This window comes from Vanellus vanellus (assembly GCF_965231255.1).
Source record: "Vanellus vanellus genome assembly, chromosome: 6".
NCBI lineage: Eukaryota > Metazoa > Chordata > Aves > Charadriiformes > Charadriidae > Vanellus > Vanellus vanellus.
Window position 1 is genome coordinate 12,381,695 of NC_138911.1, and position 25,528 is coordinate 12,407,222.

The following is a 25,528-nucleotide window of genomic DNA, read 5'->3' on the forward strand; positions in this document are numbered from 1 at the left end:
GCTCTTAAAGAACAAAGATTACTGTAAAGGAGGTAGCTTTTAAGGAGCATGGAGGGTAGTCCTCCTGTATATTTTTTATTTAAACATTTTCTCATTTTTTACAATTAAAAGACTCAATTTCACGTACAGTTAGCTGCCCTGTTAATTAACAGGCTTGACATAGTCATGAGCTCGTGTATATTTTGTATGCCTGAGATATTTTCAAGAGATGCTCAGCAGTCAATACAAAGATGAGTAGAACACTGTTTGAGCTGTCCTGTTCTGTGATTTAACAGCTAGAGCAAGCATGGGAGCCGTTACTGTGCGGTCAGTTACCATTTCCTGTGAGCTACCGTAAACTGCATCACAACTGAAACTTGGGAATCTGTTAAACAAACCAGCTAGCTTCTGTTTCAATCTGTATTGGATAAACAGTCACACTTAATGTAATTTGAATCTTCCACGCATTTAGATTTCTTAACAGGTTGCCGAGAGATTTTGATGAAATTCTGCATGATTAAATAAAAATTGTATTTCTCACTTTTTGATGGTTAATCGCAAGAAAGTATTTTAGTTGGGTAAATTCTAGTAGCATATCACATATCATTTCCTTAAACATACCATTTCAAAGGACCTTGTCTTTGATAGGGAATGAATACATGGCACATGATCAAGACTTTTAGTTCATGATGTACTTGGAAGAGCATAGTGTGGAAAACATAGCTGGAAGAATTGCAAAACCAGAAATCTGTAAACCAGACTTTAAAATTTCCAGTTGTAATTTCCTAGCTTTCCACCTGAATGCCTGGGTGCCTACGAAGGAAGTATTATATGTACTGGCTGTTGTGTACAATTTTACAATTATAAATATTAAATCAAGAAGTATTCGTGTTCTACAGGAAAGTGGTTTACAACATAATTTTTAAAGTAAAATTTAACTTCTATACTTAGTGTATATTTCAGGTATGGGATGTATTCTGAGTGAAAGTCATGAAATGAGGCACCCAGTAATGTACTTTATTCTTCAGTTCTACTGCAGAAATAATCATGTGGATGTATTTAGGTTATCTGCTTCTTTGCTATATGTGTTATACAACACCATTCTTTTTTTGTGGCTGCCTTTTTTTCAAAAAGTAAAAACATATGATACAAGATTTCATTCTTCATGATTCAGGTCATTGAAAGAAATTTCCGTTCATTGTATGTGGTTATCAAGAATATTAAACAACTCACTGGGAGACTTCTGCTACCTAAATAAATAGACCTACTTGGAAAAAAATGGTGCATTCATAATGAATAATGCTGCAACAATTCCAGTTTGAGACCTTATAGGGATGCAGACCCTTGTGACTTCAAAGAACATAACAAATTTAGTGCTCTTTCAGGAGTTGGATTTGGGTCATACAGTGTGGTAGAGAACAATTTATCTAATCTTCTGCTGTTGCAACAAATGCAGCTTGTTGGAAGGACTCGCTTCCCACTTCAGATTATTTCAAATTTCATTATTATAGTTCTGATTTTTAAATAAAGTGAGAAATATTTTCATCTGAATACTGATTTCTGTGTTGTAGGACTAGTTTATTAAAATACTATATTTTGTTGGCAAGGAAAATATTTTCTATTAGAAATGCGTTCTGTACGATCATCACAGAATTCTCACTCTCAAGTCTCATTTTTCTGTGAATCAAGAAAGCCATGCCTTGCATTGGCCTTAGACTTCTATACAAGCTTCCTGTATGTTAATTTCTTTAACGGCACAAAACTGGAGATTATTTCTCTTTCCTATATTGCAGTATGAAAGATGGTATATATTGCATATTTCAGTCTGTACGACTGATTTTATATGTACATATTTCAATACTCAAGTCATAGCCTTTAAAGGAAATGAAGTAATAGGACTAATTTGTCAATTTTGCACATTTTTTACTTTCAGAAATTAGCACCTGGAGTTAGTCAGTTTGCTTACACCTGTGTACAAGACCATCCTATCTGGACTAACCAACAGTTTTGGGAAACGACCTTTTATAGCAACGTGCAAAATCAAGTTCGCTCCCTCTACCTTACTGCCAAAGATGACAACCATGCTGTACAGCTGAGACAAAAGGTAGGAGAATATATTAAAGTAAATATCAAGGTAGTATTTTTATTCACATTTTAATTGTCTTCTAAGTTACAGAGAGCGAAGTTATGGTTTCTCCAATGTTATGTGGTTTTCTTTCATTTTCCCCATATTAAACAGCATACAATAACGCAAAAAATAACAATAAATTACATTTATCTGCAAGGCATTGTGCTTTGATGTTGCTCTTAAAATTTTTCAAATAACCACTTTTTGTATAATTGTCCACGTTTTTCCTGAGAGTAGTAACTTGTCATACAGCAATGTTATAAACCAGCGACAGTTCTATTATATGAACAGCCTAAGCTAGCAGCAGTTCTAGTGTCCAGTGTTAGGTTATTATCAAACCCTAGTGTGGTTTCTGTTGAATGGCACTCAGTCTGCGTTATTAAATTCCAGAACACAAATTGTCTGTCTCAGTAGGAGGAAGGTACATCTCTAATGCAAAAATTAAAGTATAATGGGAAGCCTTGCAGCATGCTAAAATAAGATTTATTGTTTTTAAGAAGGAGCACATACACATAGTAAAGAGCCATTTGTAGTCTCACTTTCTGTATGAAAATATCATTATCAACTATGTGACTGAAAAGTGTATGCTACCCAAAGTTATACAGCATTGTAAAGAGAGGAAGTAAAATAGACAGATACATTCCCAGAAATGTAGTCAGAATGAAGAAATGAAAAAGCATGTCAGGTATATTAAGGATAAAGAGAAAAGGACTGTGGGACTGTGTATGGGGAACCCCTTCCAATCTGACACTATTAAAGAAAAATGTGAAGAATAGTAGAACTTACAAGGAAGCGCCTACTTTAACCTTCACATGTGTTTATATGGAAAACTAGCTCAAATTTAACTTAGTATGGAAAAAACATTTGCAAGATACCTAGTTCTTTAATAATTTAACATCAGGCCTTATGTCACTAATATTGGCTGCCAGATTCCTTTATTCTAATTTCCTCAGGCTATAATACAATTTGGCTAGTGTCATCTACCTAGTTTGCTTCAAGCAGATGCTAGAATTGGACTCCAACATGTAAAAACATGAATGTTTCAGCGGGTCTGGAAACTATTTATATAAAAGCTTGCCTCACCTGACCATCCTAGGAATTTGGAGAGCATCACCTGCATCAAGCAATGAGCTGCACGTTATTTCTCAATCTGATTTATGCTTGTCGTGTGAGCTAAGTAGATAAGCTAAAAAGAGCAGCTATATTAAAATCAGTAAACCACTCTGAAGAAACATGGAAGATCATATAGCATAAAAAAGATCTAGAAAGAAATTATGTTATTTAGATCTGTCCACATTGCACTCCTTGCATATTTCAGTAAACTGCCTTCAAAGCTCACTTACTATAATCATAACTCTCCTTAAACCATATTGAGTGTAGTTATTTGCTTTTTCTTTTTAAATTAATATACAATTTAAATAACACAAGTTTAATGAACAGTTTAATAAATAAAGTTTTTACTAAACATCGTTGATTAAGTTATAACTTCATTATTTCTTCTATATCTTTATATTCCTTTCTGTATGTCTTCTAGGAGAAAAATTCTGTAGGTCCAGACCAGGATAAGACAGCAATGGACCTGGCTGCTGAGCAGTTGCGATTATGGCCAACTCTTAATAAACAAATGCAGCAGGAGCTAGTCCAGAATGAGGAAAGTACAGTTTTCAGTCAGGCGATTCATTTTGCTAACCTCATGGTCTATCTGCTAGTACCACTGGATACAAGTAAGAACAAGTTATTAAGAACATCGGCTACTGGTGACTGGGAGAGTGGAAGCAACAGTATTGTCACAAACAGGTGGGTGCACAAGTTCACTGGTAATCAGTCAGGATGGGGCACAGTTTTCAAAAGCTTCTTAGGTTTTGGGACTTACTCTAAATACCAGATTATTTTGGTATCTTCTCTTCAAGCTCATTAATTAAGGAGAGCAGAAGTCTAACATGATTCGTCTTAAATAACAGAACTTAATCTGGAGTAATTTACCACCATTTAAAGCAACATAAACACTTTATTGTCCCAGTAAGACTTTTTAATCTAGTAATGCAAATGTTGAGGACAAAAATAGGGTATGAGAAGAAAGAAAACAGCAGCTAAAAATACGTACTCTGTTAGATTTTATATAACTTGAAAAAAACAGTGTATGAACTTAAAATCAAGAAAACATTTGTATAGCATCCATAAAATCACAATTTCTGGGCAACAGCTGCAAGGAAGAAAGGCATTGAGATCACAAAAAGCGAGAGGGATAAACTACTGTGGCAAAGGTTAAATTACTAAGGACGCAGGAGGAGCATAACACCAGTTACATTGGCTAGCATGCAAATCCAGGACATTTCACAACAACTTTCCTCCCTCTCTATTTACTGTCTTCATTATCGCCTGTGATCCGTCAGAATTCCCACCTGATAAAACCGTAGGACACTGACATCAAGTAAAAGATAGGCAAGCTATCAGTATCAAACTCCACATGGCTACTCATTTCTGCTGACTAAACACCTCTAAACTCAGGCATTAGGACATGCTCGGTAGACAGGTTGCAGTATGTGTTGCAATGTGTGAATCTGGCCCTTAATATTACTATGGGAGGCATTTTCAGACATTCGAAGTACATCTCCCACTGACTTGCTTGCATTTTCTATCTGACGCACAAAAAACTTTCCTTCTGGTCTTTCTGGCTTTTGAATGCTTTGCTGTGCAACCAAATTATGCATTGAATGTATCTCTCTGTATGTAACTGGATATTTGTTTACCATGGGTTGCAAGTAATGCGCTTGAGTCTATGAAGAGAAAACATAGAGCTTGCTTCCAAGCAGCATTTTTTATCTTGTGGGCTTGTCTGTGCTGGACCGATGGAGGGGAAGTTCTCCTTTGTCATCATCCATGCAGTTCTGACAGTGTTAATGACAGTGAAAATACACTGTAGTTGTGATACCACCATATGCTTTTAGCAAGGTTTATGGATTGTAACTAGAAAAAAAAAAATTGACTGTGTTTAGCCAGGTTTCATATGTGCATCAGCAGCTGAATTTTTCACACTTGAAATTTCTCTTATTTATGTCTATAGTATTGCAGGCAGTGTTGCAGAGAGTTATGACACTGAAAGTGGATTTGAGGACTCTGAGAACAATGATGTGGCAAACGCAGTTGTCCGCTTCATCACCAGATTTATTGACAAGGTTTGCACAGAGAGCGGAGTTACACAGGATCACATCAAGGGTCTTCATTGCATGATACCAGGTAAGAATTGTGACAAAAAGATGGTTTGTAGTCTCTCTTTTTTCTTTTTTTTTTTTTCCTAGTGAGAGAATTGCACTTTCTAGTTTCAGTTACTTTCAGTGAAGCTAGAAGGTTAGATTTCTTTTCTAGACTATAATTGCTGTTGCATTTCAAATGATTATTCCCTTAATGTTTAAATTTCAGATTTTCAGAATATCAGAGTTTTAATTAGGTTGCAACTTTCTCTTTCATATTATGTGAGACTTCATTTATGGTATTACTGCTTTCCAGGCATTGTAGCAATGCACATAGAGACCTTGGAGGCTGTCCATCGTGAGAGTAGGCGGCTTCCACCAATACAGAAGGCAAGTATTATGAAACATATTTGTATTCTTTACAAGTATTAGAATCATGCAATTTAGTCATCATTTTTCCCCCCTCATAATGTTAGGAGGAAACATCAAAACATTAAAAGAAAATTTCCACCAGTGATAAATAAAGTGCTTGGCTTTGGTCTCATGAAATATGAACTTAGGAAACTAGTAGAGCCAAACTTCTGATCATAAACAAGCTGTTGCATGCCCGCTGTTTTTTGAGACCCATGTCTCTTAGTTGAGTCTGAACTTCATCTCCCTTCTTTGGACTCAGTATCATAACAATTTTGTTTTGAAGCTTTTAAAGCCAAATATGAAAACTAGACCGAGATATAACACTGGTATCGCTGTTACACACACTTTCATTTATTTGCATCAGCCCAAAATTCTACGACCAACTTTACTGCCAGGAGAAGAATTTGTTTGTGAAGGTCTCCGTGTGCTGCTGGATCCTGATGGCAGAGAGGAAGCTACAGGAGGACTGCTTGGGGGTCCTCACATCCTCCCTGCTGAAGGAGCTCTGTTCCTTACCACTTACAGAATTATATTTAAAGGCACTCCTCATGATCAACTGGGTAAGAAAAATTAAACAGTGATAATTGTGGTCGTTCAAATAGGCAGAAGCTTGAGCTGGCCTATCCACTTATTCAAGCATCAACATCAAAATGTATGCGCTTCACAGTATAATTTCTCATGTTTATCAGATAAGAATAATCTCTTCATATAGGTTTTTGTCACTAGATACGATAATGCATGATTTTGATTTTGCATATAATTGAACTAGAACTTATTTCTTCATATGAGGTGATAAATGTTGATGCTGAAGATGATGATGCTAAATGATTGTTTATTCCTGCATATCAGTACATATTTACAGTGTTGTCTTTAGTAATTTATGTAGCATAAAATCATAATATATACTTCTCTTAGAGGAGAATGCAGTAGAATGTCACATGGTATTATGTGGTATGGTATGTCCATTTTTTATGGGCTACCTAAAGTTGGAGACAGAAAATAAGGACACTCCCGACCATACTTTAGTAATTTCCATAGACTTTCAAATGGACAAAATGCTTAGTACCTTTATATCTCAAGTCTATCTGTAAAGTTGGTCTAATAATGCTACTTCACAAAGAATTCGTAAGCTTCTTCACCATGAAGACAGAACATATATACTGTGTGAGATCTGCAGCTTTCGCTACCCCTAGCTTTTCATTAAACAGCTATTTTCAGCCCCTGGAAGTGTGTTAAATGAAAAATATTTATGAGTTAGTATTCTCCCAAAAATTATTATTAATAAAATCAGTATTCTTTTTAATATGTAATGAAAATAGCTCTTCTTAATGATAAATTTTCATATTTTGACATCTGCCATTTCTAAGCAGATTGTCATTCAGAAGTATAAATTTATTGTGGAACATTTGTGGTCATATGTAAAGATATCAGTGTATATCGTTCATTGTTTAGAAGTTGTATAATGTAACCTGAAATTTGAATAAGCTTGTGAAACTGTTTCCTCACTCCTTACCAACCTAGAATTTGAGGGTGCACTTCCATCCTGTAGAAAGACTCAGAAGGAAAGAGAATATTTTTCTAATCATCCCAGCAGAAATTCAGATTACAAATAATACTTTAGGAATTTACCGACTTTTCAGGCATTTTGCCTGAAATAATTCTGTGCCGTTATTTCCATGTTGCTTTGTGCTTACTCATTCCTATCTATTCAAAGTACACTGTGACCAAACCAGATCTGATTCTGTGATCTAACAAGTACCTGTAAATACAATTTTATGGTCCTCAGTTGGAGAGCAGACGGTAATCCGGAGCTTTCCTATTGCATCTGTTACGAAGGAGAAGAAGATCACTATACAGAACCAGCTGCAGCAGAGTATGCAGGAAGGACTGCAGATAACTTCAGCTACCTTTCAGGTAAAAGGAAGTTTTGTAAAAATTTGTGACAACGCAGTTGGTTTCAAAGACTTATGAGCAGCACTTTGTCGTGATACTTGCGAAGAGTTCAGTTTTCTGCCCTGTAAAGTCAGTAGAGAATGCAGTCCTCTCATAGAAACCCTGGCGTTTCTCGGCCCAGTTGATATTTACAGAGGGTTACCGTTTTCATATTTGATTTCTTTCACTCCTTTCCTTACCTTTCTATTTTGGATGCAGTAAAGGGCTATTTTGGGTCCAAAATCTCTTAATGTAAGTAGAGTAAGTAGAGGCCTAGGCAGACCAGCAGAAACATGCTTTCTCTCTCCTCCAGCTACATGGAATGAATACGGAAAAGCTGTAAATATTGCTTTCTTCTCAAGACTTGTCACTTTACCAGCTTTCTGTAAAATCCCACGGCAGAAAGTCATGGTATGTCACACATGGGAGCTGCACTTCCAGGAGTCTTTAGCGTAGCCACCATTGGCCAGAACCAATAAACCTGTGTATGACTTCTGCACAGATCCTGGTAGTTTCCTGACTTCTGCACAGATCCTGGTAGTTTCCTGACTTCTGCACAGATCCTGGTAGTTTCCTGGCTGTAGGATCTGCCTCAGTGTGTTCAGCAGAAGCGGGCACTGCAGGGCGATTGACAGAGGTGGACTTCTAAGAATTAGAAATCATGAGTCTCTGAAGTCTTCCCTAAATATTTCTTCTTGGTAGTGATCTTAACTGTGGTCAAACCCTAAGAGATGGAAAGTTGAAGGCAAAGAATTTTAATATGGTTCTTTTGATAATATCATTTCATTTGGATATGAACTGAAAGTAGACTGCAGTACTTAATCTATGAAATATTTTGTTGGGTTGGCTGACTGCAGAAGTATATTTTCATTGAGAACAGTAACATTTGAAAACATAATAAAATAGTTCATCAGCATTTTACTAATTCCTTGCAATAATGGGCATTATTTAGCTAATCGTCCTTCAATATCCTATTCAAAAGCATAAGATTAGGAATACAAGTGAGTAAAACAGCTGAAAGGAAATTGTTCTTGTGGACTTTTGAGAGGGCTTCATGAGGACTTTTATTTTCCAGAAATCTTTTTACCGGAATAGTTAGCATGCTTCAATGATGTGCTAAATACAGACACAGCTCAGTGTTTTTAGTGCTGGATTCTGGTCAAACATCATCTTTGCTTTTGTTTAGCATAGTTTTGTGTTAGGTTATGAGAACAAAAACAATCAGTAAACAGTTTACTTTCTGTTCCCTTTGTAACAGCTAGAGTTCAATACAGTATGAAATAGCCCCTCCTCTTTGTTTATTAATTATGACTTTGAGAAGGTTTTGGCTGCAGTTATGCTATTTAATGTCCTTAAAACTTCAGACCAGTATAACCCCTGAAGATTCAACAGCTCCTTTCAAGGAGGTCCTAGAACAACAGTTGTTAGTCATTTGGAAAGTATTTACAAAACAAGTGAAATTTAAAAAGCAATGATGACATCCCCCTTCTCGATGGCAAACAAAAGACCTTCAAAAGGTGTATAGGTATGCGCTCAGAAATAAAGCTCAAGGATATTTCTTTGCTTTTTCCGCATTCTTAAAGTTCTCTTGGGCCCTTTTATAGAGTCCCTATTTTCTCTTCATTTCCCACCCACTCACCCCCGCCCCCCTATCCCCACCCCCCCTTTCCAAATTACTGGCTGTCATCCTTTTGGCTGAGGATGATGGGATGGGATTTATCTTTTTTTTCCCAAAACCTTTCAAAAAGCACTTTTAGTGGGGTGGATGGATCAGTGTTGAATACGACAAGGTTAGTTTGTTTTTAAGGATCAGATTTCAGTATTACATTTTTATTATTATCAGTTTTCTATACTGTGCAAGGTGAGGCAAAAATTGGAATGACTAAGTAATGGAAGTATAAATTGTTGGTTTGATGAGAGTCTTTGAAGTGCATTACCAACCTTAGTTCCCAGTATATGGGCAGAGCTGGCTGAATATTTCCCAGCTAAACTGTCCCATGTGACTAGTATTTGAACTGTTGTAGACATCTTCGTGCCAGCACTACTACTTGGATTTACCAAAATATTTTGTGTTTGATCTTATGAGAATTCCAGATGCTTCTTAGTGAAAATACCTTAGTATTAGGACATAGATGTAACAATTAAATAAAAAATAATAAGCTGTGTAATACCCCTCAAGATCAATAAGATGTATGTACATATATTTGTATTCTCCGATAGGCATAGTACTGCATAAATATGGGAATTTTGCTAATATATTTCAGGATTTTTTAATTTCTTTAATTCTATAACATTTTTTTCAGTTTCTAACGTGTCATGTCTTTAATATGCAGTTAATTAAAGTAGCATTTGATGAAGAAGTAAGTCCTGAAGTGGTGGAAATATTTAAGAAACAGTTAATGAAGTTCCGTTATCCTCAATCCATCTTCAGCACTTTTGCATTTGCAGCTGGGCAAACAGCACCACAGATAATTTTACCAAAACAAAAAGAAAAGAACACTTCTTTCCGGTATAGTCATTCTTCTTTTTTTATTACTGATGTTCTTGCTTACTAGTATTCAAATACATTGAACAATCTGACAGCTTTGCAGAAATGCAGATCATTCAAGCAGTTTTCAGGAAAGTCAAAATAACTGAGTGTTATTCCGCGTCTTTTTATATTTACTGAATAAAAGGTAGACTAGTATGATATACGTGTCAGTTTTGTATAGGAATATACTATTTATCCATATTGCTGGCTGCAGTAAATTTGAACAAGCATCTCATTACATTTTGAAACACACACAGTGTAAGTAGCATCTTCAGCTATGCCAACTCTGCCAACATAAAAAACAGATTTCCTGGATATTACTTTATAGGTTAATAACCTAATGTGGGATAAAATTACTTTTATCTTTAGTACAGTTTATACAGTTGTCCTGGTGGTTTTTAATCTAGAGTTTGAGCTTTGGGTCCTCTTTTGAAGTTTATGTTACACATTAATTTTTACTAGACTAGGTGGATTATTAGTCTGTTCCAGAATGGTAGTTCCTGTGATTTTTCTGTTGATTATTGCGTTGTTGACACAGGAAAGTAGAGTCACAAGCTAGTCATTGAATCCTAAAACTTCAAGGTAATTTTTACCTTTCCTGCCATTACTTTGTCAACTTTGTAGATTTATCATATTGCTAGCAAAATACAAATACCTAAAGAAAGATGATGGCTGCTTATTCATTATCGTTAGACATAATACACAAATTTATCTCAAAATAATAAAATTGCTGTTTAAAAATTAATATGGGAATTAACTTTTCTGGAGGTTATAATTTTTGTCGTATTAAATGAAAAATTATGAAATACATTTTATTTAGGTAAGTGGGTTCATCATAAAAATCGGTACGTGCTATCAGGGAGAATGAGATGCATCTTTCTAAGTATTTTTATTGCTATGAATTTTTAGTACCTTCTCAAAAAGCATTGTGAAAGGAGCAAAGCGTGCTGGGAAGATGACAATTGGACGCCAATATTTATTAAAGAAGAAGACAGGCACAATAGTGGAAGAAAGAGGGAATCGCCCAGGCTGGAATGAAGATGATGATATCTCTGGTAATAGTAAAAGATTTTTTTTCCATGTTGTTGATAAGTCTATCCTATTATGCTTCCGTTCCAATATATTGAATCAGAAATGTCTTCAAGAAGAAATTGCAGAGTCTTCCTAGACAGGAAAGAGAAAGGTTTCAAATATGTACATTTAGTAAGTGTTTTCTTTTGTGATGACAAGGCAAAAGAGGAAATTGAATTTATTCAGTGGTAAAGCAAATACAAGACTACTGTTTTTTAATTATAAAGCTACTTACATATAGTATCTTTTTATCATTTTTTACATCATAATAGTGTAGATGGAACAGCACAGAAGCATGCTGTAGCTTTCATTTATCTTTGGACATCATGAGATCTGTAATTAGTCTATGATGAGAAAGCAGTAATTGAAGAGATTCAAGAAAGTGCAAATACTATGGGAGACTTTTGCAGATGTGGAAGTGACAAATTATTTCTGAAAGCAGCATAAGTCATTACTACTGAAAATATCAAATTTTGGTTGAAAGGATTTGGGGACAGAAGGTAGAAAGTGATTTGGGCACTTTGTAGAGTTCATGTGATGGTGTGGAGTTTGACTTTCTTCCAAATACTTCTTTTCCTACCATGTGCTGCTGTCAGTATATCCTTATCTGGACCAGTGCTAATTTATAATAAACCACTAGAGGGAACCAGATTCTCCTGTACATAAACAGGTATTGTTTTGTCATACCATTCTTTCTTTTTAAAAAAAAAATAAATAAGCATTTCAGATAACGAAGTGTTTATCAAACACTAATGATTTCTTCAAAACATCGAACAAGCCAAATTTTCCTTTTGAATATTTGGTCAGCAAGCAAGGCAACTTAGGTGACTTATGAGCAGATATATAAAAGTTGTCTGAAGCAGGACTGTGTTACTGCACTGTCTCTCGTCTCTCCAAAATGGAAGAAAGCCATTCCAGGAAGGCTAAAAAATAATTGAGTCTCTTCTTTCATTCCAGATAAAAGTGGTGGAAAAAAGGGAAAAAGAAAGGATTACAAAATACAGAATGTCTTCACAATGCTGAAAAATTAAGTTCTTAATTAAATTTCCAGCATCTTCCTTAAGTGATGAGTCAGTATGTGTTCTGATGTTGCAGATTCTTGGGGTCAGAAGCAATTCTGCCTGCTGTACCTGTGTGATTTTTGGGTAACTTTGTGTCCTTCACCCAGAGACACTAAGCACAATGATACATGTGTATCCATACTTCTCCGATGATGAAAAAATTCCAAGAGTTTTTGCATTGCTGATGTACAAATCAACTTCATTTTTCCATGAACACCAGTGTTATATAAACATTAGTCACTTTTTTCGTCCCCTAACAAAATGTAAAAATAGAAATTGCGAGGCTTCCTACCTTCTGCTTTCCAGATGTTTTGACTGGGAACGTGTAAGGTGATCAAAGTCTTGACAGTTTGCTTTTCTCTCCACACTGCACTGACACCTCAGATATAGTCAGCTGACAACAGTAGTAACTCTTTGCTTCAGATAGACTACAAATAGCCATAGGAAATTTGCTATTTAATCACTGCAATTTCTTTTATATTGATTGCTGTGAATGACTTTTTGTTTGCAAGTCTCAAGAACTGAAGCATAGGAAACTATGCAGCTATACCAACAGTGAAGCAAACGGGAACTATCTGCAGCAGGTGATGCATTGTCTTAAAAAATAAATGTTGAAGATAGGATTGGAAGGAACTTCAAGAGATCATCTACTCCATCTGTTTGCCCCAACGCAAAATCAACATACCTAATCCGTTCATCATAGATGTTTACCTGACTTTTTCTTAGAAGCTTTCAAGGAGGAAGGTTCCGCAACTCTAGGCAATTTGTTCTAATGCTTTAACCATCCTTAATGCTAGTGAAAAACAAGCAACTTTCTGATATTCAGGCCCAAACATTTCCTTGCCACAATTTAAAGCCTTCACTTCTTATTCTGCTGCCTTATGCATATAGAAGAGATAATTCCCTTCATTGTGATTGCAGTGCTTAATGTATTTATGGACTATTGTAATATTTCTCTTCTCTGTTCTTTTCTGGATATTAAATCTCTGCAGTTATTTCAGTTCTTTGTTTATTAGTCTTGATAGACTTCTGATCATCTTCATTCCTCTTCTCTCAGTCCTATGCAGCTGGTCTGCGTGTAACTTGCAATGTGATTTCTAAAACTGGGCACAGTGCTCTAGTTATTAGTTGTTGCTAATGACCATCTAATTTCCATCCAATTCTTCCCCATCTTTTTATTTTCAGAGTTTAGAATCTCATCACTACTAAATTCTCTTTCTTACTGGTGTGTTCCATAAAATAGGAGACTGTAACACCCACTTTTACAAACAGTCATATCTCAGGAACAGTAAAATAGAGGGATTATTCCTCTTCTTTTCATAATCAAATTAAAATAAATCCATTTTAAACTTGAGACAGCAAAACATCTGCAACTCCCCCTTCAGTTTAAGGGTACTGATACGGGCTTTTATAATCTCTAGCTTTATGTGCACAGAAAAATGTTTTGCAAACCGATCACCGATATATCTGCTTTCATGAGAGAAAAATGCATTTAGAAAAAATAACTCAAAACATGCACCCTCATCTTATCTGAGTCAGTTACAGCTTTCCATTCAAAACTGTTAAATAGTAAATTTCTGTGTGCCCCCAAATAAAATTATTTCTAAAACTCATGTAATTTTTTTCTCATTAATGCATTTTATACTTGTAAATGTTTTGTAACTTCTTCCTTACCATGACAAATAAAAACAGAGAAAAAAGAGGAGATATCCCAGTGTTAAACTCTGTTATTTAGGTCAAACAGAGAATTGTTAGTTTTGTTTGGTGAGCTGCAGGGGCAATAAAATTACTTGTGTAACTTTTCTGTTAGGATGCACCAAAAAAAAGGTATATAGGTTCATCTCCTGTAAATTCTGAATGTTGTCTACTGCCAGTAAAATTTTAATTGTATCTTAATTTTTATTTTTGAAGATAATTTTAATTTCCAGTTTTATAAAGTCCTGTTTTAAATTTAAATCCTTATATGCTTTTCAGTGTCTCGTTCATGAAGAAATACTTCCCCTCTTAAAGCACATATTTCAATGCTTGAGGTGGTAGCGAGTAACTGATGCATGCTGTGAACAGCAAATCTGCTTTCAGAATTATTTGGAAATAGTTGAAAGTGTCAATAATAGGCAGGTGGCAGGTTTTGTACAAAGACCTTGCTTGACTTGAATTTCAGTGTAATTTAAACTTGTGACATGGTTTTTATCTCTCGTGGTTGAAGGTTTTTCTGCTTTGGCAAGTGCGGCTGACGTGCACGGCTGAAGAAGGCTGCTGTTTGACATTGAAACTGAGGCATTAAGAAACCGACAGTCATCTGTCATGAAATTATGACATAGAAATATTTTTTTATTTGAACCAAGCCTTAAAAAGATTGTTACCTTTTTTGAAGATAATTTAAAAGAATTGCAAGGTCCATTTTATCTCGGATGTTTAGTGAATTTCTGTGCACATTTTTCATTGTTCTGCCTTGTGTACATCTTTGTATAGCAGTTGTGGGTTTAACACATTTTCATAAACTGTTGAAAGAAAGATTATCTGCCTTTGTTTCCATTCAGATGAATATATGAGATAACTTTTTCCACAATTTTAGCGCAAGAGTTGTCAGCCATGCCAGTCACAAGTGCAGTAGGTAACTGTGTAATATATTCAGGTTTCCTGACTAAAATATTATTTTATTGCTTATAATTTCTATAAACTGTGTATCTATATGTATTAGTTCTTGTCATTCATCCCTGACAGTAAGACAAACTTATATTTCGGTTTCTGTGTAACTGCTGGCCTCCCCAACAGCAAACTCAAAGATTTTTAACTTTAGTTTCAGATGACAGCGAGCTGCACACAAGTGGTACCCTAAAAGCATCAGAAAAATCAACAATGGAGCAATTAGTAGAAAGAGCCTGTTTCAGAGACTATCAACGTTTGGGACTTGGGACCATCAGTAGTAACTCTTCTCGCTCAAAAACAGAATACTTAAGAATAACTGCACTGAACAGGATGTATTCACTTTGCAGGAGGTGAGTTTACCAATTCAGTCAAGTGGTTGAAAGTAAAGATGATATAACACACATACCACACGATGTATCCGTTTAAGCATCTTACTCTGAGAAAATTTTTGTCGGCAGTAGGAGTGTTCACCCAGTGACCTTGAAGCTATTTGTATTCCGCTCAGAGATTTGTCTTCTGGTGGCTTCATATGTACACGTCAGATTCGGAAAGGCTGCCAGCAGTGGTAGCTGGAAGCGAGCTTTCAGAACTGCCCCAGAAGCTCTCAGACAACACAAGTCTTCCTCCCTAGGTCCTTTCTATAGCCCATGGAAAGAGAGTGCCCCTGGGGCTTTTGGAGGAGATGAACCTGGATATTCTGAATTGCCTTTTGAAGGAGTTTCTCTCTCTTGGCTTTCTACACTGATGTCTAAATCATTAGGCTATTTTTCAGCTGTCTGACTTAGCCAATAAAGTTAGCTGGTAGAACTTACTCACTTGGTATGGTTTCTGTAAATCACTGTATTGTTACTGCAAATATTTATGTAATATATTTGCATATAACATCTATTCTATTCCTAAATAAAAAAAGCAAGCCTCAAAAAAAATTACACATAACTATTTTGTTCAAACAAAAAATATTTTAAAATCTAATTATCTACACTACTGTAAAAGTTTGTCACGTGCTGAAAGTCACCTGCTGTGTTTAAACACGAGTGTTACTAACTCCCTTTTTGTTGTGAAAGCTGATGTAGTTTACTACCACTAGCCGCAATAATTCCCTTTCATACAAAAGCATATCTGCACAAGTCGTATCAGAAGAGTATTTGTGTTCTCTAAAGCCAGTTTTGGCTAGTCATTGCTTTCATTATGGATAATGAAATCGCCAGTTCTTCATCGAAGAAGGGCACACAAGAAAAATACTAGATTTTTTCTTATTTTCCAACTTATCTAGAATAACAGACTAATAACTTATTTTGTTCAATCACCATAGACTACAATGCAGATGAACGGACTAAATCTACGGGTTTTTTATGCTTTGAACATTATGCAGACAGCTCTTTCCTCCCCTAAAAACACCAGGTTTTAATACTCTATAGGATTTTTTGGAAAAGATAATTAATATATTAGTGGATTACAAATCTCAGGATTTAAATACTTATCTAGTGCCATATTAGTTTGATTGCTGTGTTTTAAGAGGTAGACTGTAAATATTATGTACTTTGATTTTGTAGGAGGGCAGTTCAATAAGCGTCAAAGTAGTGAATTTACAGGAACAGTGTATGTTGTAGAGGAATGAAGTTGTTCAGTAAGCAGTAACTTTTCCCTGCTTCTTGTCTTAATTTCTTCTTAACATATGAAATTGGCACTTAGATTGAATATTTTTTTGAGGAGATAGAAAATAATCTTTCATCTTGCTTGAATCCCTTTTTCACTGACATGAACACAACTACAGTATTGCTGGGTTTTCTATTTTTAAAGGTATTGTGTCTGTGAATTTCCTAATCTCTCAGTGTATTGTAGTGTGTTAAAAAGTACACAGAAGTGCGGTTTCAAATACACTGTTCCAAGGCATCTGACTGTAAAGTTTAAATGTATTTTGACACAAACCAAAAGCTATTGTTTTAGTTGTGATACTTTAGGCAATCTAACATTCTTTCCTTTGAATTCTCATATTTCATACACAAGTGTCAAAACAAAACTACTGCATCATTTGCGTGCCTCAAAATTCTCTTTTCTGTCATGCTTAAAAATATGGCTTCATTATAGTGATAGAAAGAGATATACTAAGAAGGAAAATACTACCAAACAAAATATAACCTTAAATGGAAAGAGACCAGTAGTGATAGTCTTACAAATTTTTTGTAATTAAAGTAGTTTTGAAAATGCAGTTTTCTTTACTAATTAATGTATTTGCTAGGATTGGACTAAAAATTAGACTTACTAAATAAAAAATAATTTTTTCAGTTGAGGTGTATTTTCACTAAGATGTACATCCAGCTTGTAATTGTAGAAATTTTTTTTCACTGTTTAAAAATTTGAAAGCAGTTTTAATTGTTGTTTAATTTTTTTCACCTTTTTGTCAAAACAGTTATCCTGGGCTTCTGGTAGTACCTCAGTCTGTTCAAGACAGCAGTCTGCAGAGAGTTGCTCGCTGTTACCGTCACAATCGCCTACCAGTTGTCTGTTGGAAGAACACTAAAAACAGTACTCTTCTACTTAGATCTGGGGGCTTTCATGGAAAAGGAGTTGTTGGCCTCTTCAAATCCCAAAACACCCATACTACAGGTGAGCTGATACAGCTAGACTTTCTGTATCAGTAATTAAACATAGAAATACTTTTTGTAGATGAAATCAGTCTCAGGTTATCTGATATTATATTAGCTCAGTTTAATTACTATATGTCAAGAAGCAGATCCTGAATGGTATGCAAGTGGTTCAAAAAATGTCAATGAACAATTTGAATGCAGATTATATATGTACCAAAAGTCTTCAGTAAAAGCTGGTAACTGCCAAATGCAATGCAAACTTCCCCTGTTTCCCTTAAATTATCTTTTTCCTTTGCACTGTTTTATGTAATGAGTGTATGTTGTCCCTTTTAACAGAGGATTATATAAAATATTAGAGACACCATTATCCATTGGATTTTTTTCATATTTTTCCTTGTAATACTAGTTTAAATTTTATCTTACTTCTATAAAGCATAGACCTGAAAGGTTTAAATTGGAGTCTTTGCACTAAGTAAATCTCTTCCTTTGTGTGATCAAGATTGGGCCAGCACAAGTTTTGTCAGAATAATTATTTTTTCAGAAGAATACAACATTAGGGCAACATTAATTTTGGAAAGAATATTAGTTGACTTTCATCATTCATGGGCAGTGTTTAGGATACTTATTGTGACTGCCTGGATTTCCAGCTCTGAGTTAATTTCATGCCATGTGTGAATTTGGCATATTGGTGAAGAAAAGGTCAGTATTCTCTTTAATCGAACTGGTAGTTGTTTATAAAGTATTGTAGAATTAGGCCATAATTTTTCTTTTTTGAGAAAAAGAAAATGTCAGGTGGAATTGGAATACTAGGAACTCATTAAGATAAGAAAGAAATTCCTCAGTCCCGTTTATGTTTGCGTTTCACCACAATAATGACAAAAACGCAATTAAAAGGTTTGACTCTGCCGAGTAGAATTTTTCAAAACCTGTGACAAGCATACTGTATAAATATGTGCAACTCGCATAAAAGTAGTTTGGTGATTACATGATTGAAATATTTTCTGCCGCGTCCTGAATTTCTCCTTCACAGAGTATAATTATGAAAACCACAGTTTTCTTAGTTGTAAAGAACAGTTTATATCATACGTAATGTTTAGCTATGTGAAGTTTTGTGTATATCAAATTCACAAAATGTTCAAAATTCACAAAATTCTGAAAAATTTCAGATATTAGAAAAACATTTTTTACATCAGACAGTGTCTGGACGGGCTATTAACACTAATTCGTGAATCACTAATTATCTGCTGAATATTCATTGCTGTAGCATTGATTCAGTATCTTTTCAGTGTTTTGTGGGGGCATTTTTTAGTTGGAGTGAGGAGCAAGGTAATGAAATGCGGTTTTTATAATGCGTTTTTGTTGGAAAGATTCATGAATGAATCAGTGAAGTACTACCAATAGTTAACACAGCAGCTGCCAAAGCTAGTAGCTACACCGGTTGTTCCAGAAGTTTATGGTGTGAATCCTAAGCGTGGTAATTCAAATGTTAGTCTTATAAACCAATTTAATACTGTCTTAGCTGAAATACTGGTCAGCCATCTTTAACCTGATATAAACAGAATAAATTGAAAAAAACTCAGCAGGAATAGTCTGCAAATTATATAAAGACACACACTTCCATGTTTTCTGTAGTAGCTATCATTTCTATATGCATGGGAGTATGAGAGCCTTCCAAAACAAGATCTTCAAAGCCTGACCCATTAAAGCACGTTTCCTGTGTGTAATCTCATTGCTTTTGTAGGTGGTTTCTTTTTTTAATTTTATACAGTCTTTTATACTGTCATTGGCATACTTCCAGCAGTATATTAGGCAACAGAGAATCTGATTGACAGCGACCGTATCTGACATTAGCTTCTGGAGTTACTGTTTCTTTTAACATGTGAAGAAAATGAAGACTTTCTTCAGGAAGGTACTTCAAGGAAAATGAAAAATATTCATAGGATATTTATTTTATTCATAATGAAGCTGAAGCTTGGTGAAAAAAAACTTTTGAAGAAACTGATCAATAAAAGATATTTTTACACAGGTGCGTGTATTTGCCTCAGTAGGAGTTGTGTACAATGAAGGAAGTCTATATTGAAAAACAGATTGTGATGCAAACTAAGAGGACAAAGATAATCTTAAGTTAAATTCAAGTTGACAGATGCATACCTTCCTATGCAGAGTATTGGTCAACTGCCATGTAGGAAGACCATTTGTGTTTCTTGTACGTAGTAACATTATCTTGATAGAGGCTGGATTATTGACTATAATAGGACCTGTTATAAGATCAAGATGGAGCAATCTGCAACCAGGCATATAGAGCACGTAGTAGCAGCTGAGGCAATCTTATTGCATTACTAAGCAATGCGTTTATTTCCTGGGATTGATAAAATTGCTACCAGGATCCCCATCCCCATCTTTTGTTTAAATCTATGCTGTTGTGATGGCCTTCCTGTATGATACAGCACATAAAAGATCAGTCATTTTATAGAAGTCCCTGTTTACCTGTAACGGGTTCATTCTTTGAGTCACCAGTAGTCTTTCACCCCTTTATTCTTCTGTTAAGCATGGCGGTGGGGGGGGGGGGGGGGGGGGCGGATGATTGGTGGTAAGGATGAAGGGCAAATTTTCCATCTATAATCTTTCACAAGGACATTATTGCACTCAATCTTCACTTCAGATATCTGCCCAGTTCAATAACAGACTTTCATATAAGTCAAACTATTCGTCTCCCAAGTCTCTTTCCTAAAACATACACAATACTCTTCACAAAATAAAACTTTGTGAGTGCAAATGGTAAGGACACTATCCTTTCATTTAGACATTTCATTTCCTTTCATTTAACTAAATTGTTAAGACCTAAATTGACTTTTTGTGGCATTGGTTCAAGGACTGGGAGACCCAGAGATCATTCAAGTGGATTTCATGTGTAAACCCTGCTTAAGAGTTGAAGAGAAAATAATGTTTTTCCTCAGGCTTGTTCCACTTTGTCAGACAGAAACAGCATGATGTTTCCTGCATGTACATTTTCTAATAACTTCCTAATTGTACTTCCAATTCAGACACTAATTTTAACAGGGCTATTCAGATACTAATTTTAACAGGGCTATCTTGAAATTTTTTTTGCCTCCTCCAGCTAATTAGGTTACTGTCTATTAGTTTCCAGCATAGAATCTGATAGGATCATGACTGGAGAAACCTATTTATAAATTACCCTGGTGGTTTGTCAAAATGTGCTCAATCAAATTCTTTGACACTCTCTATAGCTTATTCCAAAACTTGGCTCTTGCGCTCAAGATACCAAATCCTGGTTTAAGCAGCTATGACGTTTTTGTGCTGTAGTTTGTCCAGAGGTGGCTGCAATAAACTGGAATTCAAAAAATTTTCTTTGGCATTTGAAAAAGCCGATGAACATCTGAGCATTCTTTGTCATCAAAGGAATGGCTTTTTGAACCTTTTGTAGACAAACTATGACATTTTCAATGCTCTGCTTTATGTAATAAGCTTTTTATTTTGCTGTTCTTTGTATTTATAAATGTACTTGTATTTTAATGCGTTCCATTCTTCTTGTGACTAGCTCCTGCTTCTTTAGAATCTTCAAGCAGTATAGAACAGGAGAAATACCTACAGGCCTTGCTGAATGTGATATCCGTCCACTGCAAAATGAATGGCAGTAATACTCTCACTGTTAGACCAACAATTGCTCTGTCTCCAGGTAAAATTGGTTTATATAGTGCTTTTCTATGGTTAAGTTGAAAAGTGAGTTTTCTCTGATTTGGTGTTAGTTCAGTTTGTCCCTTATCAATTCTGTTGTTCCTTTGTTGTTGCGCTTTCCAGATAGCTTATTCACTCTTATTTTCAGTGAATGCGCTTTCCGTATATAAAGGATGTTTATAATCTTTCCCAAAATATTTTTCAGTATTCTTAATCTGACAGTAAATGATTATTCACCTGTGGGTCATAGCTTTTGATGAAATTCTCTTGAGTATGATGGGCCATTCTTGAGGGTTCGGTAGTTTATTACTGTTCTGAAATAAAGTTCCCCAGAATATCAAGATGCCAGATCTTTCCAGAGGTTTTTTTTTTGTATCAAATGCAACAAAATACACTGATTTATGCATATGTGGAATCATGAAGGAATGAATCCATGTTTTATTTCAGTTATTTTGTGATGAAACCTGGTAAAGTTTATGTGAAGGTAACCCAATGTCTTAGAGGAGTATGCAACTTGAAATTGTGTCTGTCTCGTCTTGCTCAGTTGGTGGTAAAGTAGCCAAACAGTGGCTTTTCTTGTAAAATAACACCATTCCCAAAGTGCACATGCTTTGCTTCATTTATTGTAAAATATGTTGATTGCTTAGCTGTATCTAACATCTCCATACTGTTGCCAATGTATACGTGTCTTACAAAAATAAATCTGAAGTACAAAATTGGCAAGAATGAGCTGTATTGTGTGAAAAAGGGCATTTTTACCAGTTATGTTAAGCGTTATTCTGAGTAACACTGTAGTTTTTTAATCTTGTATTCTTTTTTTGGCTGACTTTAGGCACTGAAAGGAGGGCTTCAAGAATGTCTACTGTGTTTAAGCAGGTAGTGCCAGGACATTTGGATGTAAATCTATCCAATAGCTTTGCTCGAGGAGGTTAGTAAGACTAGCTCAAAGTCTTATTACTTGAAATAATACATGCTAACAAAATGTTAGTGAAATAAAAATAATTACACTGCTTACCGATTCATTACTCTGTGGGACAACAAAATAGAAATTACAGATTAGCCTCACTCTATAACATTATTTCATTATCTTATTTCTGTTTAAGTCATTTACTTACCCTTGAAATAAAGTTTGTTTTGTGTTGGAAATCAGTGGAAAACTAAGCACTCAATTAGGAATTATGTTTCTAAATACTTTGTGATTCATCCATATTTTTAATTTGTCTAAAATGTATGTCCTGAAAATGCATACTTTATATTTGGATTGAATGCACTTTAGAATCTCCAGAATCACAGAATCACGGAGTTTTCAGAGTTGGAAGGGACCTCTAGAGATCATCTAGTCCAACTCCCCTGCTAAAGCACATTTGCCCAGAGCACATTACTCAGGACTGCATCCAGGCGGGTCTTGAAAATCTCTAGGGAAGGGGACTCCACCACCTCCCTGGGCAGCCTGTGCCAGTGCTCGGTCACCCTCACCGTAAAGAAGTTTTTCCGTGTATTTGAACGGAACTTCCTGGCTTCTAACTTGTGCCCGTTACCCCTCGTCCTGTCACTTGGAACCATTGAAAAGAGCCTGGCTCCATCCTCCTTCAACCCACCCTTTAGATACTTGTATGCCATAACAAGGTCTCCCCTCAGCCTTCTCTTCTCCAGGCTAAAGAGTCCCAGCTCTCTCAGCCTTTCCTCATAAGGCAGATGCTCCAATCCCTTAATCATCTTAGTTGCCCTTCGCTGGACTCGCTTCAGCAGTTCCCTGTCCCTCTTGAACTGGGGAGCCCAAAACTGGACACAGTATTCCAGTTGTGGCCAGTTACAGATCATTCTGGCATTTGGCTGAAGATTAGCTGATGCTTCGTAAAGTTACAAATAATCTATCTGAATAATTTTACTCTAGGTAAAGGAGGGATTTGTGTGGCCAAGCTGTAATAAATAGGGAGGTGAAGTGTGTTCTTTGGAAATAGTGTTCTTAGGTACAAGGGCTCATCATTGTCATTTCTACAAGAGGCTTTCATTCTGTGAAGTGGATTCCATCTATTTTATTCTTCTAGTACAATGAAATTGTTATGATTTTTTTTATGCGCAATACACACATAAATTAGCACATCAAATTCCTTAAATAAATGTTTGTTAGGATAGGGATTAATCTGTTTTCCAAACAGGAGCATTTTGTGTTTTGTTTATTATCTATTAGCCCTGGAGGCTGCTCTTACAATTATTTCTAAGCATCTAAAAGTTGCTTCTCTTCCTTTTTGACTCCTTCCAGCTTTGTGAGCAGTGCATTAACCATTTTACAGCAAACGCAGCTCAGATTTTCAGAGGTGGGAGTGAGAATGGCTGTAAGATACCTCATCTAAAATTAGTTAGACCTACTTTGACCTGCTGAGGTCCCTTCCAACCTAAATTGTTGTGTGATAGAAAAACTGTAGCTTCATATGGGGAAGAATAAAACAGTTTTTTAAAGAAAAACTTTCAAGAGAGATTAGAGAAATGCAGGAAGGAAGAAGGCAGGAGAGAGGGAGAAAGGAAAGAAGAAAGGAAAATACTCAGAGCTGTGTAGAAAAGTTATGTGAGAATGTGGAAGGGAAGAGAGGAAGGGCAGTTAAACGGTGATCACCGAAGAACAGAACATTCTGAGCATTTTCATTAATCATAGTATATGCATATTTTATATCTAAAAGTTCTGTTTGAGCTCTCTGCTCACTGTCTTGTTTTTGCAGTGCATGGAGATGAAAAAACATAGTGATTTTAATTGGATAAGTAAAATGGCTAGGGACCTAAGAGAACAGGAGTTAATAGGGTCTGGAATTGTTAGATAAATTGGTGACTGTGCCCAGCTTGCCTATGTACTAAAATAGTGAAAATGCTGGGTAGCTGACAGCAGACGTTCGGTTGTGTTCCATCCTCTTGTGTTGGGACAAAAGTGCCAACAGCAAAGTGGTGCTGAGGGGCAGTGAAGGTGCTCCAGATAAGTAAGGGAAAGCTTGCTGGTTGACCGTGTGGAAGTTGTCTTTTGAAGATAAAAGGATTACTGAAATAACTGTTGCTGGTTTCTGGGGTTAGAGTTTGTCGTAAGTGTGATGGAATGAATTTGTTACTCCTTAGTGAAGAAAAGAGGAGTCTTGAGGCGGTATTAGGTCACACACATGTTGTTTTGTTGGACGTTGAAGTCTCTTGGCTAAATTTCAGCAGTAATCGGGAAGAGGGCAGAGAAGTTATCTTGTGTCTTGCTGGATCGATGCCACACTTGCTCTGTATATCTGAAAGGTGTAATTGCAGCCCAGTATCTGCAGTCTATTCACAGTTCAGCAGGATACGCGAGGACTTTGCTGAAACATAAGAATGTTTGACAAGTACAATGGGAGCCCTAGTGAAGGTGAGAAGTTGACAGGCTAAGAGAGAACAGGGAAAGGGAATAACTCCCTGCAGATAAGTAAACACCAGGGTTTTTAGATTAGCTAACAGAATTCTTTTAGAAGAAACTCTAAAATAGACAAAATATATAGAATCTCTAAAATTGTTGTTCTCAAATTGATTCACGTACTTTATCATTGCAAAGCTTTTCGCTACTCTTGCACATTGAGCTGTATTTCACATGGGAAGTAGTGTCACAAGACTGTATGCAGGACCAAAAATACAGGGGTTTGGTCAGCTGAAAAAAACAGACTTATTTTATGCGGGCGGTCTAAAAATGGTGATTTCTTGCTCCTTCATATTCCTAAGAATAATTAAAAAAGAAAAAAAAAAGAAAAAAAAGGCAATGGGGTGAGCTAGCTACTTTATCATAGCAAGCAGCTATGGATTATGCACTACACTGTACAAAATACAATAGCAGTATTTTTCTGGTTTTAATTCTGGATCCCTCTTTTTTTCCTTGTTTTCATTCTCACATGTACCAGGGCTCAAAAGCCAGGTTCAGCTATGATACGCCAATTGAAAATGACATTTTCTATTTTTTGTGCCAGACAGTTTATTTTTAATACAAATCCTTTTAAAATTTAAGTTAAAAGATATGTGCCAGTGCTTGAATTTCTCATTTTTTAAAATCATCATTGTTCTTAATACTCATCAGTTGTCCTGAATATTTGTGTCCGTGTCAGGTACAGTTTTTTACTTTGTCTGGAACATTATAACAAAGTAGTTGCCTAAAGCCCAGTTAGGTTGTTTCTGATCTGAAATATTTGGCCAAATACTTGTATTTTATTGGACCTTTTTTTTTTTGGCAATACCTTCGGTGATATCTTTCATAAGAATCGTAAGTTCACTCAAAACACATACCTTGTCTGTTTATA

At 35.7% G+C, this 25,528-nt stretch overlaps 1 protein-coding gene across 1 annotated transcript in view; it reads left to right on the forward strand.

Annotated features, from left to right (window-relative positions):
- Positions 1-25,528, forward strand: part of SBF2 (SET binding factor 2) — a gene marked incomplete at its 5' end in the record, with an annotated part of 228,924 nt that overhangs the window by 165,708 nt on the left and 37,688 nt on the right. Inside the window, 11 exons of the mRNA XM_082485054.1 lie at positions 1,913-2,083; positions 3,642-3,904; positions 5,172-5,344; positions 5,615-5,688; positions 6,077-6,272; positions 7,499-7,626; positions 9,978-10,153; positions 11,084-11,229; positions 15,107-15,305; positions 17,366-17,562; positions 21,103-21,240. Of these exons, the coding sequence (XP_082341180.1) occupies positions 1,913-2,083; positions 3,642-3,904; positions 5,172-5,344; positions 5,615-5,688; positions 6,077-6,272; positions 7,499-7,626; positions 9,978-10,153; positions 11,084-11,229; positions 15,107-15,305; positions 17,366-17,562; positions 21,103-21,240 (1,861 nt within the window). The remainder of the gene's footprint in view (positions 1-1,912; positions 2,084-3,641; positions 3,905-5,171; positions 5,345-5,614; positions 5,689-6,076; positions 6,273-7,498; positions 7,627-9,977; positions 10,154-11,083; positions 11,230-15,106; positions 15,306-17,365; positions 17,563-21,102; positions 21,241-25,528) is intronic.